The sequence below is a fragment of the Passer domesticus genome, chromosome 2 (genome assembly GCF_036417665.1).
Source record: "Passer domesticus isolate bPasDom1 chromosome 2, bPasDom1.hap1, whole genome shotgun sequence".
In the NCBI taxonomy this organism is placed as follows: domain Eukaryota; kingdom Metazoa; phylum Chordata; class Aves; order Passeriformes; family Passeridae; genus Passer; species Passer domesticus.
The window spans coordinates 50,065,876-50,088,911 of NC_087475.1; the positions used below are offsets into that span (position 1 = coordinate 50,065,876).

Genomic DNA, 23,036 nt, shown 5'->3' on the forward strand with positions numbered 1-23,036 from the left:
AAGAGTTAGTATGGCATTTCAGTTGAATTAGTGGAAGTTACTGATTTTATTTGGCATGTGTGCAAACAAACCGAATATCAGTTTGAAGCCTTATGGGATAAAGTTTCAGTGTATGTGGGTGATGGGCTTACTGAGTTATGAACATACTGGATTGTGAAATCTTAAGTTTACTTTATGGAAATGAAAGCAAAATCTGTTACTTTAAATCTGCATAACATTCAGTCTTTGGAAGGCATATTGTCTGAGCTTTAAGTCTGGATGGACTTAGTAGAATAACCTATCATAACCTCACCAGAGAGGTTGCCTGCTGAAAGAGCACATACTGAATTTAAGTTTTGTTATGTGAGTGACAATTTGCTGATGGCTATTATTCTTGAGCTGCATGCTACTACTAGTTGTATTGCAAACCCTTGACTCCACAGGCAAGTCCATAAAGAAGCATGCTTGTCCTGACTCCATCTGTGTTTTTTGGCATGTGTTAGTTGTTGGAACTCATTTCAGATCCAGTATCTCCTTACAAGAGGTGTATTCATTCGTGTCAGTTTGAGGTTTATGTTGCCTCTTGGAGCTGTAAGATAGTATAAAGGTCTGTGTTGTGCTGGAAGACTTTGGTCAGATATGCCCTATAGAACTGAACATTTCTTTTTCTTTAAGGAAGGCTATATGGAAGGAAATACTCAGTTTATTTTAGTTCTTTGTGTCTTATGGTAAACAGATAAGGAGGTTTTCAAGTAAACTTTTTAGACCCATCTCTGCCTCAGAAGACTGACTTTAAAAAGACAGCCGTAAATTCAGCTAGGAACTAGAAATACCCCTTAACTTCTCAAAGAAATTCCAAAGGGAAAAGGAAAACTGGTGAAGTGGGTTGTTATCCAAGTAACAGGCAAGGTGTGAAGAAGATAATGTATATTTTTTGTCTTAGAAGGCATGCCTCTCTTCTTGAGGAAGAATGTAAAAACAATAGTAGAGCAGAGATAAAAGGACATTATCACATTGAAATCAGCAAATTATTTTATTTTTGAATGTGATGCTTTCCAGACTGTCCTCCTTCTTTCAGATGTTTCTGCTATAATAGTCTTCTTCACACCAATCAGACCTTAGAGATCTTTGGGCAAGGAGTGTTTAGTTCAGCTGGTAATACTGATAAGGCCGGTACTAAACTTGCTGGTTGCCCCTTCTCTGCTTGCAGCTGCAGAACTTCTCTTGATAATGATATTTGAACTTGAATGTGGACAGCTTCCTCAGGACTTCTTCAGACAATTATTGTCTAATATAAAAAGTGTATTTGATATGTAATTGTACCTATTGTCAAACCATGGAGTCCTGGAATGGTTTGGATTGGAAGGGACTTTAAAGATCATCCAGTCCCAACCTTCTTGACATGGACTGGGACACCTTCCATTAGATCAGGTTGCTCAAAGCCCCATCCAGCTTTGCCTAGAACACTTCCAAGTGTGGGTCATCCTCTGTTTCTCTGAGCAACATGTTGCAGTGCTTCATCACCCTCAGAATAAAGAATTTTTTCATAATAACCTACATGTGTGTCACTTGTGGAATTTTTCTATTTGGTTGCCCAGTTGAAAACTCTTTCAGTTTCATTGAAACAACAGGTTTTTTTAGAAATCTTGCCATTGTCATTTACTCTTTTCACATTTATAGGGTCTGCATATCAAGAACATTGTTACTGCAAAAAACTGAATAATTAAGCATACTCTTCCTGATCAATGTTTTCTGTGTCTTCCACAATTATTAATAGAAGGGATTAGGTATGACATTTTTGGTATTCATGGAATGGTTTGGCACTAAGAATAAAAATGAGCTTGTGCTTCATCCTTATTCTTTAATGAAGTCCAGTCTACATTTCCAATCCCTGTGGATTCCCATAACTGAGCATCTTAGTAACAAGTGATGCCTAGAGAGGATACCTAGAATAGAGGCTAGACAGTGTTAAAGGAATAAAGTAGGTATTTATTGAAAAGGCCTTCAAGGGATACACCTTGGGCAATACAAAAACCCAGCTGTGCCTCCACTCAAGATGAACTCTTGAGTCATGAGTTTTCACACTTTAACAAGTTCTGGTCCATTTCCATATTGGGGTTAATTGTCCAATTTCAGCTTCAGGTAGTGAAGTCCCATCCTCCCAGTTTGCTCTCCTCAGTTCGCTGCTGTTTATACTTTTTGGGCCTGAAACTGCAACAGTGTCCTTGGTTCTTAGACTGGAAAAGGATCATTTTGTCTAACTGAACTGTGAAGAGAACTTGCTAACACTTTATATGAAGTCCAGAGTTATATACTAATGCAGTACAGAATCTGGAAATTATGAAAACTAAAACTTAAGGCATCAAGAGGATTAATGAAAGTCTGTAAAATTTTCTCAAATGCAGAAATGAACTAAGTAGAAATAAAAAACAAAGTAAGCTTCTTGAGTCAGCTAAGATTCAGCAGTTTGAATGCCACCTTTTTCCTGTATTTGGAAGTAGTGGTAAACATTCTAAGGAATATGAAACACATACTCTCAAAACGACTAAGACTAGATGAAGCTGAACCTGCATGGATGGAACAACATAGAGGTTGACCATTTTGCAAACACAGACAGAACTACCAGATGTTCAAGAAAACTTGGAAATTTACTTTTTTGGCTAAGATTCCATGTGAAGGGCAGAGTAGTTTGAAGCATTCATTGGAGTGAGACAGCTGACAATGAAAAACCTACATTTAAGACTGAGTTTATGACTAGAATGTGAGTTTGTTATCATTTCATTGTACATGTTATACACTTGTGACTCTGCGTATCATATTTCACCTATAAGCTCATGTGAGTTCTGTAGCAACCTCTAAAGAATCCAACAGACTTAGTTTTGTGCTTCCCTCATAGGATGGATGATTTTTCACAGCCAGTGTATATTCCTTTTCCCCCTGCACTGAAGCTATAAAATCGGTTACAGATATTTCAGCTGCAGCCTGGGGTAGACAGCCAAGAAGCTGCAGGCACAGGCTGATTAGTTAAAGTGATGTTGTCTATAAAGTCTGTAAATTACAGCACTCAGAATAGCCTGTGAGAGTTGGACATCACCAAGACTAAATAGTAACTTGACCAATATGCTTTATTTGGGTGATTGCTGCTGAACAGAACCAAGATTTGTTGGCATGTGATGTGGTCTGAAGAGACAGTCAATGTAAGAATTTTTAATATACAGTCATATTCCATTAATGCTTTTCATCTGTGTGGTATTTAACATCTATGAAGTCCTCCCAAGATGGATGGTGAGAAATGGAATATCATCACCCTTGCTTTTGGAGAACACTAACAAAATGCTTTTTCTCTGGTCTGGGCCAAGCAAGGGTCTACCATATCTTTCTGTAACGATACTGGGTTTGGGATTATTGCCAGAAGAGGTCTCATTTAAAAGTTATTACTTCACTTGCTATTGAGTCTGAATGAGCTTTACCTTTGTTCCTGGAAAGCAGTGGTTTTTGTGGCAGCAATATGAGCCAAGAAAACTTCTAAGCACATTTAATGGTGGAGGAAAATAGTCTAAGAATTTTCTGAGTGGTAGTGGGGATTGGTTGGTTATATTTGCAGTTCTCACTTTTTCCTTCCCCAACTTTGAGATATCAGAGATGAAAACCCATCATTGTGATGTTGTTCATGGAGCACACCCCTCTGTGTTGACAGCAGAAAGTACTTTTCCTTGGGGTTTTTTTCTCTCTCAGAGAGATGGAGTCAAAGGTGCTGTTCAGTGGTGCTGCCGTTGGATAACACTGGAGGTACTAATTTGGCTCTGCTTAAAGGTTCCAGTGCATACAACAAGAAGAGTCTCTGCTTCAGTAGGCTTTTTATGCTTCCCTTTCAGGAGCAGTTATTTTGATATTGCTTTTAATGGCATGAAAAAATGCACAATTGTTTGAACGAAAACAAATGTGTATCTCCCTAGTTAGTTATTCCTTGAGACATGCAAATAAACTTTCAGCATCCACTTTTGACTCACATTTTTTTAAAAAACTTTGACTGTTTGAAAGTAATGGAAGGAAAGAGGTTGACCCAATTTATTTGCAACCTTATCTCTAAGTGTAAGTTCTCTTAGCCAGTGCTGCTGGAAAAATATGATATATATTGGCCATGTAATGGAGTAACAGATAAACACTGTAGTCCAGAAATATTGCTCTAAAAGTAAGCAATGATATAATGATATCCTATTTGGCTTTGTGTATTTTGTCAAAACACCTGGGTTTTTTTTCCTAAACAAAACTAGCTGTTTTAGTTGCAGGGAGTTTGTTGCACCACAGATAAATTATCAAGTGCTTATCAAGTTTTGAAGATCCAAACAGTTCAAAACTCTTGAGACAGTTACTACCCATGCAAAGAAGGATGACAGGAATTCCATTTTCAGTCAAAAAATTTCACACTTGAGCAAAGTAAGATATGTATGAAAGATAGTTGCTTCTATTCCTGCCTTCTTAGAGGCTTTGAGAAGTTGGCTTTGGAAATTGAAAGCGCCAACTTTGTAAAACTTTATCCTTTAAAATAAATTTATTTCTCAGATACGTAATTGCAAAACTTGTTTCGTGTGAAGGTACTTGTCTCTGCATCTTGCACACTAATATTTAGTATTTTCTCAAGGGAAGTACTGTGTTATCCTTTGATTTACAACTTTGGAGAAAATGAGGCTATATCTAGAATCAAGTTTTATTTAATGGTAGTATCACATTTATCAGCTGAGATAACAGGAATCCCAACTTTTTATTAGTGGTTTTTAAGCCAGAATGTTTTTCTTAGAGTGAGGCAGAAATGCACATGTGCCTTTAAGTTTCTGCAGATCACTTGATGCTCTGCTGTTATGTGACCAGAAGACACCTGCTGCTACCATTTGCTAATGTGACTGCATAAGTGACATGGTTGCTGTATGCCCAGTGTGTTCCATTGGAAGTGCATGCAGGACACATTCTTACTGGACATGTATATTTCTGACAGATGATTATTCAAGTGAGGGAGCTCATATTTTTTATTATTCATCAGTGTCTGAGGGAGGAGTAGATACAGGGGCCACAGATAGACTTCCAGAATAGTCAGCTGTTTTTCTGCTCCTGTCTGAAAAGCTTGTATGAAATGGGGAAGCAGTAAGCAAACTGCTTGCTGAATAAATAATTTTGGTGGCAATATCAGCTGCCAGAACCACTCCTGGTTTACTTTGGCACATAATAGTTCAATGCAAAAGTAGGCATAAAAAGTTCAAAGGTGCTGTATTTCAGACGTAGTAAAACTTGACTAAAATACTGTGAGCTGCTTTAGACAGAATTTAAGGAATTTAAGAGAAAAGCTGTAATTTTGAGGGGGTTGTTGTTCAATGATGATTCTGTCTTCTTATGTTTGCTTTTGTTACCAATCAAAAAAAACCTGCACACAGACCTTCAGAGACTTCTTCTAATTTGTGTGTAGTCTGGTAGTACACAACCTCAAAAATGTCATGGCAATTCTGAGAGACAGATTTTTTTAACCACGTCTCCATTTCACACGTATCCAGCGTGTAGTGCATGTTTCAAAGGGATACTTTACCTGTGCTTTTAAGCCTAATTCTTCAGAACCATTAGTACCTGTACTCACTGTTCTTTACAGATGTGAACTATTTGCAGATTAATGTAATTTCTATACTCAAATAATCACTAGAAAATAGCTTTATTCTTTAAACAGTAAGATTTTTAAAAACTGGCATGTAATGAAAGTGTGAAATGACATTACTGTATTAACAGTTGCTCTGTAATGAAAAGAAAAATTTGAGCAATATGTATAAAAGCAGAATTATATTAAAAAATTTTGTAAGTCTAATTACTATGCTTCAGAGAGGGAATAATGTGAAGTCTTGAAGTTCAGACTTCCACTGATGATTATTCCGGAAAACATGTTGAAATTCTAAGTAGATATCTAAATTTAACAATACCTTGAATTCTTTGAGAAGCAACTGTTTCCCTGTATCAGTTTTTTGTTAATAGAGCAATACTCAGGCTTACCACAGAATGTGCAGTCTTCTATGTGCAGTTATTTCTCGCTTCATGTATTTCTGTAATTTCTCTGTGCTAGGTAGAGTGACTGTAGTTTAACAGAAGATGGAAACATTCTGATTTCTGGAGAAGATGGTAGCTTGCAAGAAATTTAGAAATAACACTTTACACTTCAGTGCTTTTGTCCAATGTGAAGGCAGTTTGACTTTAGGAATCAATAATGCATTTCATACTTACTAAACTCATACATGCTTACTAAAAGAAATCACAGAAATGTTGTCTAAAAATGCATGGAAGTGGACAGGAAACAGACATGCTCTTGATGAGTTGTCTGGTTGTTAGAAATGAGCTGTGTAAGTAATTGTCACCTACTTAAAACAGGGGCTCCCTGGCTGAGTTGGAGTCAAGGAGACTCCTTAAAGAGTAGTAGCTGGAAATGGTAGACTAGGCTATGCCTGTTAAGTTTAACTACAGTGTTGCCTACTTACTAATGCTACCTTCCTGAAAAATGAAAGTGATGGCTTTTAAGCAAAGGTTCTGAAGTTTGCATTTTCTGTTTTGCCGGTTCTTTTTGTCTGCTCATTGGGAAGTTTCTGCTTTGGAGGATCTTTTCCAATGTGTACCTTTATAGAACATTGTTTAAAAATAGAGTTTCTTCATCTTTCACATCTGCTTTGATACTGCATTTTGAGCTCTTTTGCTGCTCTGTGAGTTCTTTCTTCTACCTTACAAGTGGTGGAGTGGGGAGTTACTTGTTCTGTTCATTCTTCTGATATAACTTTATTAGAATGCATAGTATATAATTTTAAGTCTTATTTATAGATGGAAGTGGAGAAAGAGGTGAGAAGGATGCCAGCAAAATCACAACATATCCACCAGGGGCTGTCCGCTTTGACTGTGAGCTGCGAGCTGTACAAGTCAGTTGTGGATTTCACCATTCAGGTAAAAACAAATAAATCAATGTTAATTGTAATAGAGGGATTTTTTTTAAAGTTGTCCTATATGTCTTCACTGCTTTGTGTTCAATTTTTAAAATGGATGTATGCAGACATGCTAAAAGTTGAAAACATGGCAGGGTCATTTTGTCTCAAAGAATCACACCATGTGCCTAAGAGTATTGTCCAAACACTTCCTGAACTGTCAGGCTTCTGTGACCACTTCCCTGTGGAGCTTATTGCTGTGTCCAGCTACCCTCTGGATGAAGAAACTTTTCCCAATAGCCAGCCTAAACTTTCCCTGACATATTTTATGCCATTTTATTACAGGCTAAAGTAAGATCTCCACCCAAATCCTCACATCACCTCCCTTATTCCAGCAATGAAAGGCACCTCACTGTCCTTCAGTAGTGAAAAGGGCTATAAGTATCATATACTGAGTAACATCAGAGCTTGTAAGCAATTTTGGAGTCAATTTAAAACATCTGCATGGCAGAGCTCTACTCCTGCAGACCTCTACATCTGCGTACTCCTGCTCATTGTTATGGGTTGTGGAATCTGATCTGGATCACTTGGGAATCATAAACTGCTACTCAGAAGGGTAACTAGGACTGGTGCAGTGCCATGTCATGTGTGTATGTCAGCTAAATATTTTGTTGTTTTTCAGTGGTTTTGATGGAAAATGGTGATGTTTACACATTTGGATATGGGCAGCATGGTCAGCTTGGACATGGTGATGTTAATTCCAGGTAAGCTGGTAATCAAAGGATGTGATTGTGTATTACTGTACTGTTGCATAAGAAATGGCTAAATTTCTGACTCTCTATAGTTAGCAAGTGTGAAAATTCAAATACAGACCAAATAAAGTTGAAGAGCTCTTGTAGTGCATTTACTCCCTATAACCCCTGAATATTGATGCAATAACAGCACTCTTGTACTGTATAAGTTATTTAATGCTTGAAATTTTCTGTGCGTAGTTATTAGCATTGCTTTGATAATAGTTTGAAAGACTTCTGTCTCTTTAATTCTCCCTGCATCTATGAGAATTACATTGATGCCTCATTAAGATTTCATTATTTCTGTAAAATACTACATATGCAATAATTGAAATAGTATGATACTGTAAATCTATGAACTTGTTCCTTTGTTCCTGTTAAATCGGTGATTAGAGTTCACAGAATATTCACAGAATCACAATGTTCTGCGTTGGCAGGGACCCACAAAGATTGTGTCCAGCTCTTAAGTGAATGGCCTGTGTAAGGATCAAACCCACAGCCTTGGTATTACTAGCACTGTGCTCTGACCAACTGAGCTAATCTCAATTCAGTTATGATGAAGTCTCATTTTCTCGTCATCAGTTGTCTCCCAAATGAAGTCCCTAAGCTTTGGTCTCAGCTAGCTACATTTTGTAGTCACTTGTTTTGGGTGTTGGTAGAAGAGTGATATGTGCTTTCTTTGTGGTCAGTGGAAATAGAGAAATCACCAGAGCATGGAGAGGTATTACATGCTTTAGTTGTAGTGTGCTTAGTAGCTCTGTAAACCTGCTCTCCATTGACTACAGTGAGAGCACAGATAATTAAATATAGATGCCTTTAATGTGAAGCTCAATCTCACCCTTAGTATCTCATGCTTAGAGTCACATCTTTTCATTAAAGTAAATAAAAAAACATTGTCCTGCCATAAAAGGAAATGTGATTTAGGTCTTTGAACATGTACATATGCCATATAATGCGCACAATGAAGGTTTCTGTAGTAGGAGTCTTTGAGACTTTGTAATGCTCAGTATCGAAGGCATACTGAGCATCCATGACATGTCTTCAGTTCTCTTGTTTCTCTTGTAGCAGTCAGGTGAAAGTTACTGAAGATCTATCCTCCTAATCTCTTTGGAGACTTCAAAACCCTTTCTTTTGTCAAGTTCCTGAAGAAATCTTCATCATCTTAAAACTTGCATTGGATTCACTATGCCAAAGGGGAAGAGGGAAGAAAGTATACTGGAAATACTGCCTTGTATTGGCTGCTGTGCCTGATAGTAGTCTCTGAACTGCTACATTTGTTTGCATTACACTGGTGAATGCAGTCTGGGTTTCTGTCTATGATAGAGTCATATTGCAGACAAGTGCTTTGTTTTTCCGTCCTGGTAATTCTTGGGTATTGGTTCCAAGGTACAATGGCTTAAACTAGCAATTCAAGTTGCTGTTAGTAAAAGGCCAGTTTCTGTATTCAAAACTGAAGAGGTACACATAGCAGTGTCATTTGTACTGGTAACTTAATGTCACCTATTTCTAACTTAAATGAAATCACTTGGCTTTTCAGAAGGGTTCAGAGATATCTGCAGATATCGGCTGTATTTGTCAGTATTTCAGGTAGTAAACCCTACATCTGTTGCTTATTTAGATAGAAACTGGATGAAGACCAGTAATAGTTCCAAGTGAGATCCTAAAGGAGAATATGAAAATTCTTGTGCTGAAGGATAGTGCTTGACTAGAAGTAGAAGCTGAGGAGGTGCCAGTGGTGTGGCACAGACCTTTGTATCATTCTACATCAGACCTAGGAAGTGTCTGAAAAAAGCCTTGAGGAAATTTGGAGTATGTCCTATGCATGAGAACTGGCTGTAGTACTATATTTCTATTTAGCACCATCATTCAAATTATAATTTCTCCATTGATGTACTTCTTTTTCCAGCTTTAAGTAGAGATCTCTCCTCTGTCCTCACAGTAAGGGATTCAGAGAAGGAAACAGGGAATCCTTATGCAGAGTTCCACCTCAGTTGGGATGCAGTGGTGCTCAGATGGCCAGCTCCTGCCAGGTCAGTGGTATGTCAGTCATGCAGTGTGTCACATTGCCTGTATTGACCTCAGGAAGAGCATCATCTTCTGAATTCAGGAACTGATACTCTACTGTATTTCTGGGACAGAGAGAGGAGAAAAAAGGACAGGAAAAAAAGGCATCCTTTCAGAGGCTTTTGACTTGAAGTGTAAAGATTTAGTTATGAGACTATATTTTTAAAAGTCTTGAAAGTGTTCAAGTATTTTAAATTCTGAACACCCGTTCAGACATGCCTTGCTCCTTAATTAAGGGGATTGTAGACTCTTCCAAAATAATACTGTAAGCATCACAAATTCTTCCTCTACTTCAGCAGGAATGAGGTAGATTACATGCCCTATCAGTAAGCTGGAACCATTAAATTAGCCTGTGTAGGCTTTTTGTTCTAACATCCACAGTGGCAGATGTTGATAAGCTACATGAAAGATTTGTCAGTCTGTGCTTATATTCTCCTCAAATTAGATGCTGGTGAATACAAACTCAGTGGAAGCAAGAAATGCTTTGCAGTATCTAGTCTTGGTGACAAATAGCATGTATTGTGCTCAGGTAAGCAAAATGTATTTGTTGCTGATGCTTCCCTCAAGAAGCTGGAAGTTAAAACTCCAGGATCTTTCTGTTACTGTTCAAAATTTGTCTGCATTTTTTTGTACAAACTTGACTTCAGCACTCCAGTAGCAAGTGCATGACCTGACAGTCAAGCTCCAGAAGTGGAATGACCAAAGTGATATGGTCTTGATAGGATTTTGCTTCCAAAGGTTCAACAGTAACATAATCCAAAACTGATCAGACCTTCTATGTTCCACTTGAAGATAAAGAATAGAGACAATTTTCTATTAGTAACTCCAGGGGGGAAAAAAAAAGCATTCCATTATCTGTTTGTTAGGATCACGTTTCTAGGTGTATTTTCTGATTATTTTGCTCCAGTGATGGAGTACACATCTTTTCACCAGATTTCCTCTAAAATGGAGTCACTTCTGAAATACAAAAATCTCCATTTTCTCTGTAAAAAAGTTGCCCAACTCTGCTTGCAATGGACAGAAGTTGCTACTGGTTTCCTCTTACCCACTACACAACATTTCCCAGTGAACCGTGTTTGCAGCACCACGGTCAGCTGCCCCAAGTGACATGTTTTGGGAGCTGGCGGGCAGCTCTTGGCTGCCTGAGTACCACGGACAGCGATTGTTCGAACAGGTCATGCATGATGCATTTTCAAAGACTACAATTGTTCTGAGAAATACTTACCCTTTGGGATGGAAGAGAGTTTCTGTGTGGACAGCCAGAATGTGCATCTGGACCTTCCTCAGGATCCTGAGTTAGCTGATGTGTGTACATCTGCTCAATTATTCAGCAGTTGTTACTTTTTCCCAGGGGATCTCAGGTTAATTTCTCTATAGCTGAGGTTGGTCTTCTGTGATTGACCAAACGTTCTGTGACTTTGACACCAGCATGTCTTTCCACTCCATCCCAGAAGAATAGTCCTTGTTTTCTTTGATTCTTTGAGAAACTTTTGTTGTTAAAACTTTGCCCAGCGTCTCTCAGACTCTCCAGTGTCTGTTCTGAGCTTTCCTGTGTTGAGTTTCAGGGGGATAGGGAAATACTCAGTAGTATCACAGGTTTTAAATTCTATGTGCACTAGTCAAACTGTCTACTATTTTTTTTTAATCCCTCTTCTTTTTATGAAGTGAAAACTAGTTTTTTGCAATTCATGTTTATTTTATGATGTAGTTAAGTATCTTGCTTTTTTTTTTCCTGTTCATTTCTAAATGAATTGAGAGACTGTAGTTGGCCATTCCAAAAGTTGGGTGATCATAATGAAAAAGCTATTTAAGAGGGTAATGTATTTCATCTTTCTGCATTAGTTGCTTATTAGATTTTGTTCTGCTGTTGCCAAGAGGCTATCAAACACAGCATTCATATAACATTGCTGATAGATTCAGTTGGAAGAACAGAAAGATAGTTATGGTGATAGTAGCTTAGCTTTAAGCATTAAAAGGTGAAATATTCACTGGGTTTTTTTGTTTGGTTGTTTGGTTTTTTTTGTAATAAAGATGTGATTGATAATGCCATGCCTGCAGCTACCATAGTTTCAAGAAAGAGGAAGAAAAACCTTATGATAAAAATATTTCCTTTTTAATAGGGATGGTTTTGGATTAGTTACTAGTTATGTTTTATTTATGTTTTGATGCCTTTTTGAGTTTCCTTAAAGTTAATGAGAGACAAATGTAAAGGTTTTTTTTTTAATTTCATCATTGGTGCTGCTAAACTATGCTCTGTGTATAATCATAGTGATGTCCAAATCTATGTGCCTGTAGCTCAAGATAAGCGCCTAAATAGGAGTGTCATGTTGTATATCCTCTACTTAATTTTATTCTGCCCTTCAGTCCCTCCATCTTCACTGGTCGCCCACTGAAAGCTACATTTATCACCAAAGAATACTTTTTCTGTATACCTGTGTTCATCCTTCTTTAGGTTATCAACTTATCTTCATGTTGCATTTCTCTGTTCCACATTTTTGTATGTTCACATCTTCCCATCTACTCTTTTTCGCTGAACATGACGCTTCACCTTCCTCATACTTTCTTGACTTCTATTTTACTTGCAATTCAGCCAAAATCAGAACTTTGAGATGAGCCATCTTTTAGCACATCAGCTGCTAAACAATCAGTAGGTAACTATGGGCTGGCCTTTTTTCTATTCCAGTATAAAACAACCTATTCTTATTTTAGATTACCCTGCTTTTGAAAGGCTGTGTTTAAAAGTAAGTTCACATAGTGCTGTGATCCTCTGTATAACTCTGAGGCCAGTTTCCAAACATAAAATTATCTGAGAATAACTTGTTCTTCAAATTCACAATTCTTTAACTCCACGGGAAATATTAAATCTAGGTAGACATTCATTATGTGATTGAAAGTCTTGTATGTTTCTGTTCTCCTTGTTGGTATTGAAATAAAAATGTTAGTGTCTCATGCTTTTTATCTTTTATGCTGTTTGCATTCCAAGTCATCAGTACAAGTTTTCTTTCTTTGCATCTTGAAAACCCTGTCATTTTTTTCCTCTTCATTTTTACTGAAATGGAAAGTTTATTTTCTTATGTCTGTCCATATTTGGGAGACAAATGGATTAGACCTTTTCATATCTCTTTGGAAAAGAGTTTGGAGAAGTCTATTCTTTATTGAGTCTGAGTTTGATGGGAGAGGAGCTGATGGAGAGGAGTAGACCTTTATTTCTTTTATAATTCCCTAGCCAGTGATCTTGAGAGTGCTGTAGCAATATTGCTTCTGGTAACTGTACTGGAGTAAGGCTTCAATTACTTTTTTAAATGCTTAAGTAGAGTTCTCTGAACATATTTTATTGCTACATTTCATTGCAATATATTTTGTATTCATACAAAAATACACACATTTATATGTTACTGTATCTACACATCTGTAATTCTAGAATTATATATTAAATTAATAATTCTCATTCTATGCTAATTCCTGAGTTTAACTGAAGAGAGAGTCCTTGATCTGTTTCCCTGTAACAGAAGAGCATAAACTTAACTCTCTGGTGCAGTCTTGTAAACCTGTGTTGGTTTAATATGTAAGATGATTCTCGGCTCTAACTTTGTATAGTATGTGAATGTAGTGAATATATTTCACAGCAATTGTAATACTTAAAATACTAATGTTTTTTTTAAATGCTGCGTGACCATGTATTGACATAGAGTTAATTTATTTTTATCTAGGGGATGTCCCACTTTGGTGCAAGCATTACCAGGTCCTAGTACACAAGTTACTGCTGGGAGCAACCACACAGCTATTCTCTTAATGGATGGCCAGGTTTTCACATTTGGAAGTTTCTCAGTAAGGAAATGTTACTTGCTTATGGGAATAAGCTAGTAGTTTATGTGTTGTTCAGAGACCTTTCAAGACTGCTTATACTTGCTCCAATAAAACTGTGCATGACTTCTGCATGTCTTCAACACCTGTTATATTTTAAAATGTAGCCTTTAATATTTTCTGGTTAGAAAAGCATAATGCCAGGAATTCTTGGGGGTTTTATTATATTGAATGAACATGGTGATTTAAAACAGTGTTATTTTATAAGGTGCACTAGGTTTCTCAAACTCTTACTGTTTCAAGCTTGGTTCCAAGTAAATGTTGCCTATTCTATTACCTGTCTCTGTTTGATAGAAAAAGTGTCCTGGGTTCTTCCATAGAAACAGCAATGAGTTGCAGAACTTCTGCTTACACTTGACGGAGGAGTTATTGCTCAGTACAGCACAGCACAACTCCAGTGGCCTTCTTTTGTATCCACATTGTGTATATTTCCTCATGTCCATGTAGAATCCATTCTTATATTTACTAAACAAATATTTACAATTTAATATTGTTTTCTCCCCTTTGTGCCTTCCTGTGTTTGCAAAGATGCCCCTTGTAGTGTATAAGTACTGAGCTATTTTTACATGCTTTAAAAATTATGTACTGCCAGACAAAACAGAAGAGAAATTTCCACTTTTACAATCTTTTTACCACATATTACTTGAAAATGTCTTCACCAAGTTTACTTATGTTTTTATGAAGAGAGATGAGTAATGTGCCCAACAGAAGACATTTGCTGTATATACATTTTTCTTTTCTGTAATAATTTTAACTTTTTTGGCATGCAGTGCATTTTCTGTGCCTGAGGGAGGTAGATGGAGCATGAGCAGGTTTCTGGCAGCAGTTCTTTCTGCACACTTAGGTGCAGTATATGAGCTGTTGGTCCATCTTGGTAACTAGTTGTACATAGAGGTAAAGCCCTAGGTCTCCAGATAAGTGTTCATGAGCATGTGCAGAAGTGCTTGCTGAGGCACTGTTTTTAATGTTTTTTTTGATGTGCTAATTGATTTCTAGGTACTTTTAAGAGGTCTTTGCTGTATAAAACTTAGTCCATATGAGTTCAAAATTTAATGGAACTTGGATGGTCTATCTGGATATATCTGAATATAAATTTTTTTTCTTATGAATCTCTTCCTTGTTTAGCACTGACATTAATCAGATATTGAACATTGTAGGAAAACAATACTTTTACATTTGATTCTGAAGATGGGCTATCCATCATAGTTTGAGTTGTATTTAACAAAAACTTTACTCAGAAACCTATCTGAAAAGGAGGAGTATATCTGTCAGTAACTTGTTCCTTGTATAAATGTGTAATGCTTCAGTTGGAGCAGCCATTGCATTTTGAGGGTAGTTTTGTGGTAAATTCTCTTCCAGCTTACCAGTTTTGTGTGATAGAACTATGGAAGTAACTTATCCATCTTTGAGATTAACTATTACTGTCACTTACTGATTCCTGCATTCTTCCTACAGAAAGGTCAGCTTGGCAGACCAATTCTGGATATGCCCTACTGGAATGCAAAACCAGCACCTATGCCTAACATAGGCTCCAAATATGGGCGCAAAGCTACATGGATTGGAGCAAGTGGAGACCAGACTTTCCTCCGGATCGACGAAGCTCTCATTAATTCTCATGTGCTTGCTACATCAGAGATATTTGCAAGCAGGCATATAATAGGCAAGAACTCTTCTATATTATTTTAAATGCTTATAGAAATACTAGACAAGAAAGTGAGTTCAGTTATGTAAACAATAGAGGAGCAACAAGTCAAAAACATTAATGGAAGGACTGAAAATATTTTTGCCTTCTAGTTTTACTGCATATGATGATCTTTCTTTAGAAAGGTAGTTTTAATTAAAAATAATAATGGGAAAGTCTAACCTTCACTGGCATTTAAATCTTGCCACCAGTTATGTTTTTGTTGTAGCAGTATATCTGTTCTTCCCTACTGTATAACGTGGCATTTTCTAAGCATGAAGCATTAATGAGTGGTGTTTGCTCTTTTTTGCTCCCTGATCTAGGTTTGGTACCAGCTTCAATATCAGAGCCTCCTCCTTTTAAATGTCTTCTGATAAACAAAGTAGATGGCAGTTGCAAAACATTCAATGATTCTGAGCAGGAAGACCTTCAAGGTTCTGGTGTGTGTCTGGATCCTGTCTATGATGTTATTTGGAGGCAAGTGTGGATTATAGCTATTAAAATAGTAATATATAAATGCTTTTTAAAATATTGTGCAGGGCTGGAGATTTGATTATATTTATTTTCCATGTAAATGAAAAATAATTTTTACTCTTCCATAAATATTTTTTCACACTTTTAGATGCTTTGTTCAAGTAAGCCCAAAACAAACATGTTTCCTTGCCTGCATTTTTAAAATTTCTATCCTTTTTGGCATCATTCTCATTCCAGTCTCATAATATTTTGGGGTTTTAAATCTGTTTTGTTTCTTTACTCTCTTAAATCCCTTTCCTCCATCTACCTAACACCTGACTGAATAATTTCCTTGCCACATTCAGCTGCCATATGTGTGTGTCTTAAATTATTATTCTTCTGTCAGGTGTTAGTGGTTAAGATCACTTGAGAAGGGGTAGAGCAATGGTATTCTTTTCAGTTGTCGCATTTTAGGAGGTCAAAATAAAGGTGTTTATTTAGATGGCATAGATGTTCAGACTAATTTTATTTATTTCAGTCTTTGGAGCAGTCTGAGCAAATGTAGATAATAAGCCTTAGTTCCAACATAGAATCATAACATCCATTTCTTCTATAACAATTTAAAAGCTATGTTAGCTAGGATTTGGAGAGAAATCTCAACTTCCATCTGAGTTCAAGAGCTTAATGATATTTAAATTGTTTGAACACAAAACAAGTTAGAGTGATGCAAGGAACCATCTAGCCAGCATTCATGCAGTAAAGATGGTCTCTCTCATCAGATGATGTCTTTAAAAGTTACTTGTATCTTACTTTGGATGTCTTCATTCAGAATTGAGATTCAAGTACTTAACAGCCAGTTAACATTGAAGCAGGTGTTTGCCAGGCACATTTCTGTATAATGTAGGAAGTACCTTCGATGGTTGTAGTTCTGCATTTTGCACGTCTGCAGGGTTGTTTGAATCTCACTGGTTCAGTTCTTACTTAAATTATGCTGAGATTAGAAATAAGAGTAGCACCCACATACCTTAGAATTCTATATTTTCAGCATGTTTAAATCCACTGAAAGACACAATTTGTGCAATAAAGCAGTTATTGATGGCCATGGGAATGCAGCAAGTTTCAGGGGAAGCAAGGTAAAGGTGCTCAACTTGAAGACAATAAAATAGTTATTTTATTGAGGAAGTAAAAAGTCACATGTTAGATATTGTGGGTAAGCATGAATTGAGATATTTTACTGTCTTGTAGTGCTTTGGGGACTTTAGAACTAAATCCAGAGCTTAAATACTTAACTGGAGAGTGGATTTTCTGAGACTGTACAGATTTATTTCTCTGTTTTATTCTTGTTCAATACAAAATACTAAAACAGTCTGAAGAAGAGACATGTTAAGAAATATGCCTATTAGTAGTTAAATACTTGGTATATTATTATTTCTGGACATTTTGATTCATGCCTATTTAAGTGATGGATTCAGTTTCTTGTACAGAGACAACATTCTGATGATGTGCAGCTTAAACATTTCTTCAAAGCTTTGTGACTCAATCTCTTAGTGAAATTCAAGTGGATGTGAAATGTCACGTGTATAAATTTTGGTAAAATCCTGAATATATATGGTGCCCTTTAATATTTTTGGTTAAAACTATTTATTTGTCCATTAGATTTTTGAAGGTGTAGCAAGTGGAAATTAATTTTGTGTTTCTTCAGAACACTTCCATAGACTTATGTCTTCTTACTGTTTTTTCCTTTTACATAGTTGTTTCAGAGATTTCCTTTTCTTTTTTTGATGTGTTAATCTATATTATCAAAAGTCTTTGTATTCCCTTGTTTATACTGCCCTTTTTTATAATCCCTTAAAAACTCACGAGGCGATGTTACCCATTTAAAAAAGCCCAAACAAAATACGTTGGATTCCTCAAGAATGTTTCTCTTATTTGAAGTTAAGCCTTTTCCTTTCGCTTGACATCTTTAAAATTTTTGAGCACATCTGCCATTCTGTTTAGTGCTTTACTAGTTACTTCATGCTTCTTAATAGATAATGCTGGTTTAACATTTGTTAATTTTGAGAAATGTCTTAATATTTTTTGAATTTCTAAACCCATAATATGACTTTTTGACTTAAGGTATAATAATGCTTTTGTATCTCTTCATTTGCTGGAGTGTTAAGCTAGTAAAATTTTCATGTATTTGCAATAGTGATGCTCAGTTTCAAGAGTTTATATGAGCACATCTACATTTTACATTAAATATCTTAAAAATGTAATTGTTGGTAAAGTTTTGTATTTTTTCAGTAGATGACAGGTTTTGTTCATTCTGTTTTGTCTTACTGTAGGTTTCATCCAAATGCCAGGGAACTGTGGAGTTACAATGCAGTAGTTGCTGATTCCAGGCTTCCTTCAGCTCCAGACATGCAATCCCGGTGTAGTATTTTGAGTCCAGAACTTGCTCTGCCAACAGGTTCCAAAGCTCTAACCACCAGATCTCATGCAGCTTTGCATATTCTAGGTATGCATTTATAGTTCATGAGTCAGAACCTTAGATGAAATAAAGTAACATAACTTAATGTATAAACAAATTGTAATCTAAAAACTTCCTGACTTTTTCAGTTAAAATTTCACTTTGTAGTCTTTCACCATTCCTCTTAACTTTTATAATTTGGCTGATCTAGTTATCTTCTGCTATCTTAATGATATTAGAGAATTTTAGAGTTCTGGTGAAACTTGTTAGGTGACTACATAATAAAGTAAAAGACCTTTCTAGATTATATTTTTGGAAAGTCCACAGGATAAAGTTAGTACTCTTAACATGGAATCTCAAAAAAAATAACTCAAGCCTGGAAAAAAGTTGCCTTCAATAACTTACTTTAAAGTAAATGCAGTATATAAAATCTTTGCAGTTTTGTATAATGAGTCACTAAGAAAACTATTACTTCCTTTTATAATTTCTTTCTAATGTAAAAATGCAAAATTTAAGTACACTGTGGTTATGTATAACCTGGCCATGTGCAACATACCCAGTTATTTTGACTCACTTGACCACTGATTATGATAAGTCATCTGTTCCTTGACCTGCTCACTTGACTGTGTGCTGGAGATGCGGTAACTTTAACTTGAACAGCACTTTTTTGTGTCTGTGTCAAAGTAAGGAGTGTTAGGTACTTATGTGTATGAAACAAAACACCTTTTGTGAAGACTTTGAAATCTGCTTGTAATTCAGTTCCTTCAACTCTTTTTGGGTAATGTTTTGTGGAGACAGGAAAAAAATATTACTGGCGATTTATTTGCCATTGGAAAAGTTTCAGAGTAGGTTTAATCACATTTGTTCATTATTCTAGATAATAAATGAAGTTTATGTTCATCAGCCAGCCTTGAGATTCTGCAGCAGTGACCCTTAACCTAATCAAAAGTATAAAGCTACTTGGTAGCATATGTGTGGTGTTGGGACAAAACTGTTAGATTGCTTTGATTTTCTTAACTAGTATTAATTTCTAATTCAATTATTATAATCAGCAGTGAGAGAATTTGGGTTCTTTTCGGTTTTGCTTTCTCTTAGGTTGCCTTGATACTTTGGCTGCTATGCAGGACTTAAAAATGGGTGTTGCAAATACAGAAGAAGAGACTCAAGCAGTAATGAAAGTTTATTCTAAAGAAGACTATAGTGTTGTTAACAGATTTGAAAGTAGGTACACACTAAAATTTCTTAGCACGTGCTTATCAGCTTGCAGAACAGCAGACTAAGATTAATTATATTTTTGTTGGGGTTTTTTTTCTGCAGGTCATGGAGGAGGCTGGGGTTATTCAGCCCACTCAGTAGAAGCTATCCGTTTCTGTGCTGATACAGATATATTGCTAGGTGGTCTTGGTCTTTTTGGTGGTAGAGGTGAATACACTGCTAAAATAAAGGTAGGAGTTTTTGTTTTATTTAACCAATACTATATCTCAAAATCACAATTTTCAGTAATGCTATCTAAATTATTTTTATTTCTTGATGAATGGGTGGTTTACTGTATGTGGAAAGCATTATGCAGGCACAGTGGATGAAGTAGAGAGCTGTGAATTACTATTCTTACTTTTCATTAAATTGGCCCATTCTTACCTTCATTAAAAGCTGTGCCATCCTAGGAGTATCTTGGGCAGGTATTTTAGTGGTCTGAATGGTTCTGTGATCTACACAAAGCTCCAAGGTCCACCAGCAGAAAATTGGTGTTGTGGGCTTCAGGTTAAAATTATATCCTGTGTGATGCATGAGGAGCTGTTCTCAAAAGCAGAAAAAGAATCCTTATCAGGAGCCATTGCTTTCCACTTTCCCTGCCACTTCTTTGTCAAACTACTGTCTGGATAGCTTCTGTGCTAGGATTCTTCAGCTGAGAGTAAATGGCACCAAATACAATTAACTGCGCCAAATGTAGGCATGATTATGGGTGGAGCATGTGTGCTGATTATTTTAAAATAAATAAATCTGGCTTTGAATAAATAAATCTCACAGGAACACACACTGGTGTAAGAGCTCTGGTTTTGTGTGAGTGTTCTCTGATCCTACACTTGATAAGGCTTTTGGTGAAAGTTGTTATAGCTGAGATTTGTATTAGATGTTTGTATTTGTATATTCAGAACATGTTATTGTTGTTACTTATCATTATTGAAATTTCTCCCTCTATTTTCAGATGAATAGGTATTGAGATTTGTTCTAGGGAAATGGATGGCACACTTAGCAGTAACATTTGCCTAAGCCAACAGGAAATCCAAAATAAGTAGTTGCACTTTATTCTAGTTTAACATAATGACTGAGACTTGTAAATAAGTCCAGCCAAAAAATTTAACGTTAATCACACCTTCTAAATACCAGAGGTATTTATATATGTTATATGTATATAATGTTAGTGCTCTAACATTATATTTTCAGTTTGTTTAGGATTAGCTTATAGCCAAGATACGGTCTGCCAGTCCTGCCAGAAATAAGCTGTGTATTAAATAGGTGTTTGTAAGAGAAATCAGAGACGTGTATTGTGGTCCTTTTTCAAAATCATCAAACTGTAGAAATTATTTATAAGTAAGAAAACAAACTTCTCTTAGGTATCATGTTTTGTCCCAGTCACCAACGGTTTATAACTCCATCGACTGTCTGTGCTGAACTGTCAAGCTGTCCCTTTACAGAGAAGCTGAGTATATCTTATGTTTATATAGTGCATTTCAGTTGGTGATGGAAAACCTGCAACTTCTGCCCAAGTTTTAGATGCTCTGCTTTTGTCTTGTTCTCAAGATTTAGGGAGTTTCTCCACTTAAAAATGTATCTGGACGTAAGGCTGAGAGGTCAGTGTCAACTGCTATTTCTTAGCACTTAATGCCTGACTTCCAAATGTGGTTTTGCCTGTCAGTGATACCAAGTAGCAGTTATTTTTGGGAAGGAAGAGTAATATACAATTTCCAGGATGCCAGACAAGAAAAAGTGGCATTATGGGGTTTCTAACACCTAAGGCATAATTTTACCTTTTTTCTTACTTCACCAGTTGTTTGAATTGGGTCCAGATGGGGGAGACCATGAGACAGATGGAGACCTCCTTGCTGAGACAGATGTCTTAGCATATGACTGTGCTGCCAGGTAAGACGTGTAGCTTGCCTACTTATACCTGCTTCTTGATCTTTATTTTTACCTTCCTGTACACATTTTAGTATCACTTTAAATACGAGCAGAGATGGTCTACATCATTAGAATTTTGTAGCAAGTGATGTAAAACACTTGATGCGTGAAGGGAAATAGTAAAACACAAAATACATCCCCAAAACAATAAGGTATTTAAATTAAAAGAAGAAAAATAATCAAATTCTTGCTCTCGTATAAATCCAATTCAAATACCATCTTCCTGTGTTGAGACCATAAGACAGTATTGTAGCAGCTCTTTTGTGCATATGTTTTAGTTTATCCATGTTGTAGCAGCTTTTTTGTTCTCTGTAATGAAGTAATTTAAATTTCAAATGATATGTGATTAATTCTTTCAGGTTTAAATCTTATATATCAATCCCCTAAATATATATCCTATTAATTTCTTTAATGCTTATTGTAATTACTAAGAATTCATGTATAAGTTCTTTTCATTTGCAAACATTTTCTGAAATCAGTATTACTTAGTACTTTATAATTAATACTTTGCTTGCAGTATTGTATATTATATGTAATTAGGTTTATTTAAGTTTAAGTTAATTTAACTTAATGTCTTCTCACTCTGTTTGGCATTGATACAATTGTTCACAATTCAAGATCAAGCACAACTCAGGCATTTGTAGGTCCTCCTGAATTATTTTTTATTACTACAATATTTTTAGATTAAAATTTTTAGATCAAAAAGTTTTGGGTTTTGAATATAAATAGATACAACTTAATACCACTGCTTCTCAATTTATTTTAATAATTAGGGTGTAATTTGCTAGAAGCAAGCATGAAAATAATTAACAGCTAACATTTTCCAAAATTTACTTCTCCCAGAGAGAAATATGCAATGATGTTTGATGAGCCAGTTCTCCTGCAAGCTGGCTGGTGGTATGTAGCCTGGGCAAGAGTGTCAGGACCTAGCAGTGATTGTGGATCTCATGGACAGGCCTCTATTACTACAGATGATGGGTATATTTTTTTTTCTATATTTTTATTGAAAAAGAGGAGCTCTAATGGGACTTGAATAATAACTAGGTTATTTCTCTTTCAGTGTTGTATTTCAGTTTAAAAGTTCTAAGAAATCAAATAATGGTACAGACGTGAATGCAGGGCAGATTCCGCAATTACTATACAGGTAATACTTTAACCTCTGGAACAATTTGCTGATGTGTTTTTTAAATAGGAATATTAAATTCATTATAACCATGTTTCATAAATATATTACTGTATTAAGTGAAAAAAATCAGTATCTGAAAAATGTAGGGAAAAATTAGTGCCTTTGAGAAAAGTAATTATACCCACGTTTACTTCCTTGCTATTTTTCTTGCAGTCATGCTGCTTGAGTCTTGAGATTTTCATTTACATCCATACAATCTCACAATAACATTAATAATATTTTTTGCTAGTTGGGAAGTGCTCTGTTTGGTCGCCCTCAGTTTAGGAACTGTATACTCTTGAACAGATTATGTTAATGAAACAAAGCCAAAATGAACAATGAACTGTGCTTTACAATAAGTTACCGTAAACTTATCGTTGCTTTGATAAATGTTATGTGTTTTAATGACCAAGAACTCTTTCACTGTGTTGATAGTGTATTTTGCAGATGTCCTCAGATAGATACAGGA

At 36.0% G+C, this 23,036-nt stretch overlaps 1 protein-coding gene across 1 annotated transcript in view; it reads left to right on the forward strand.

The window, feature by feature from the left end:
* The window catches only part of MYCBP2 (MYC binding protein 2), a 175,664-nt gene that overhangs the window by 64,909 nt on the left and 87,719 nt on the right, over positions 1-23,036 (forward strand). Inside the window, exons 19-29 of the mRNA XM_064408498.1 lie at positions 6,820-6,939; positions 7,600-7,681; positions 13,483-13,600; positions 15,092-15,296; positions 15,641-15,794; positions 18,098-18,270; positions 19,318-19,443; positions 19,540-19,667; positions 21,272-21,363; positions 22,246-22,380; positions 22,463-22,546. Coding sequence (XP_064264568.1) covers positions 6,820-6,939; positions 7,600-7,681; positions 13,483-13,600; positions 15,092-15,296; positions 15,641-15,794; positions 18,098-18,270; positions 19,318-19,443; positions 19,540-19,667; positions 21,272-21,363; positions 22,246-22,380; positions 22,463-22,546 — 1,417 coding nt within the window. The remainder of the gene's footprint in view (positions 1-6,819; positions 6,940-7,599; positions 7,682-13,482; positions 13,601-15,091; positions 15,297-15,640; positions 15,795-18,097; positions 18,271-19,317; positions 19,444-19,539; positions 19,668-21,271; positions 21,364-22,245; positions 22,381-22,462; positions 22,547-23,036) is intronic.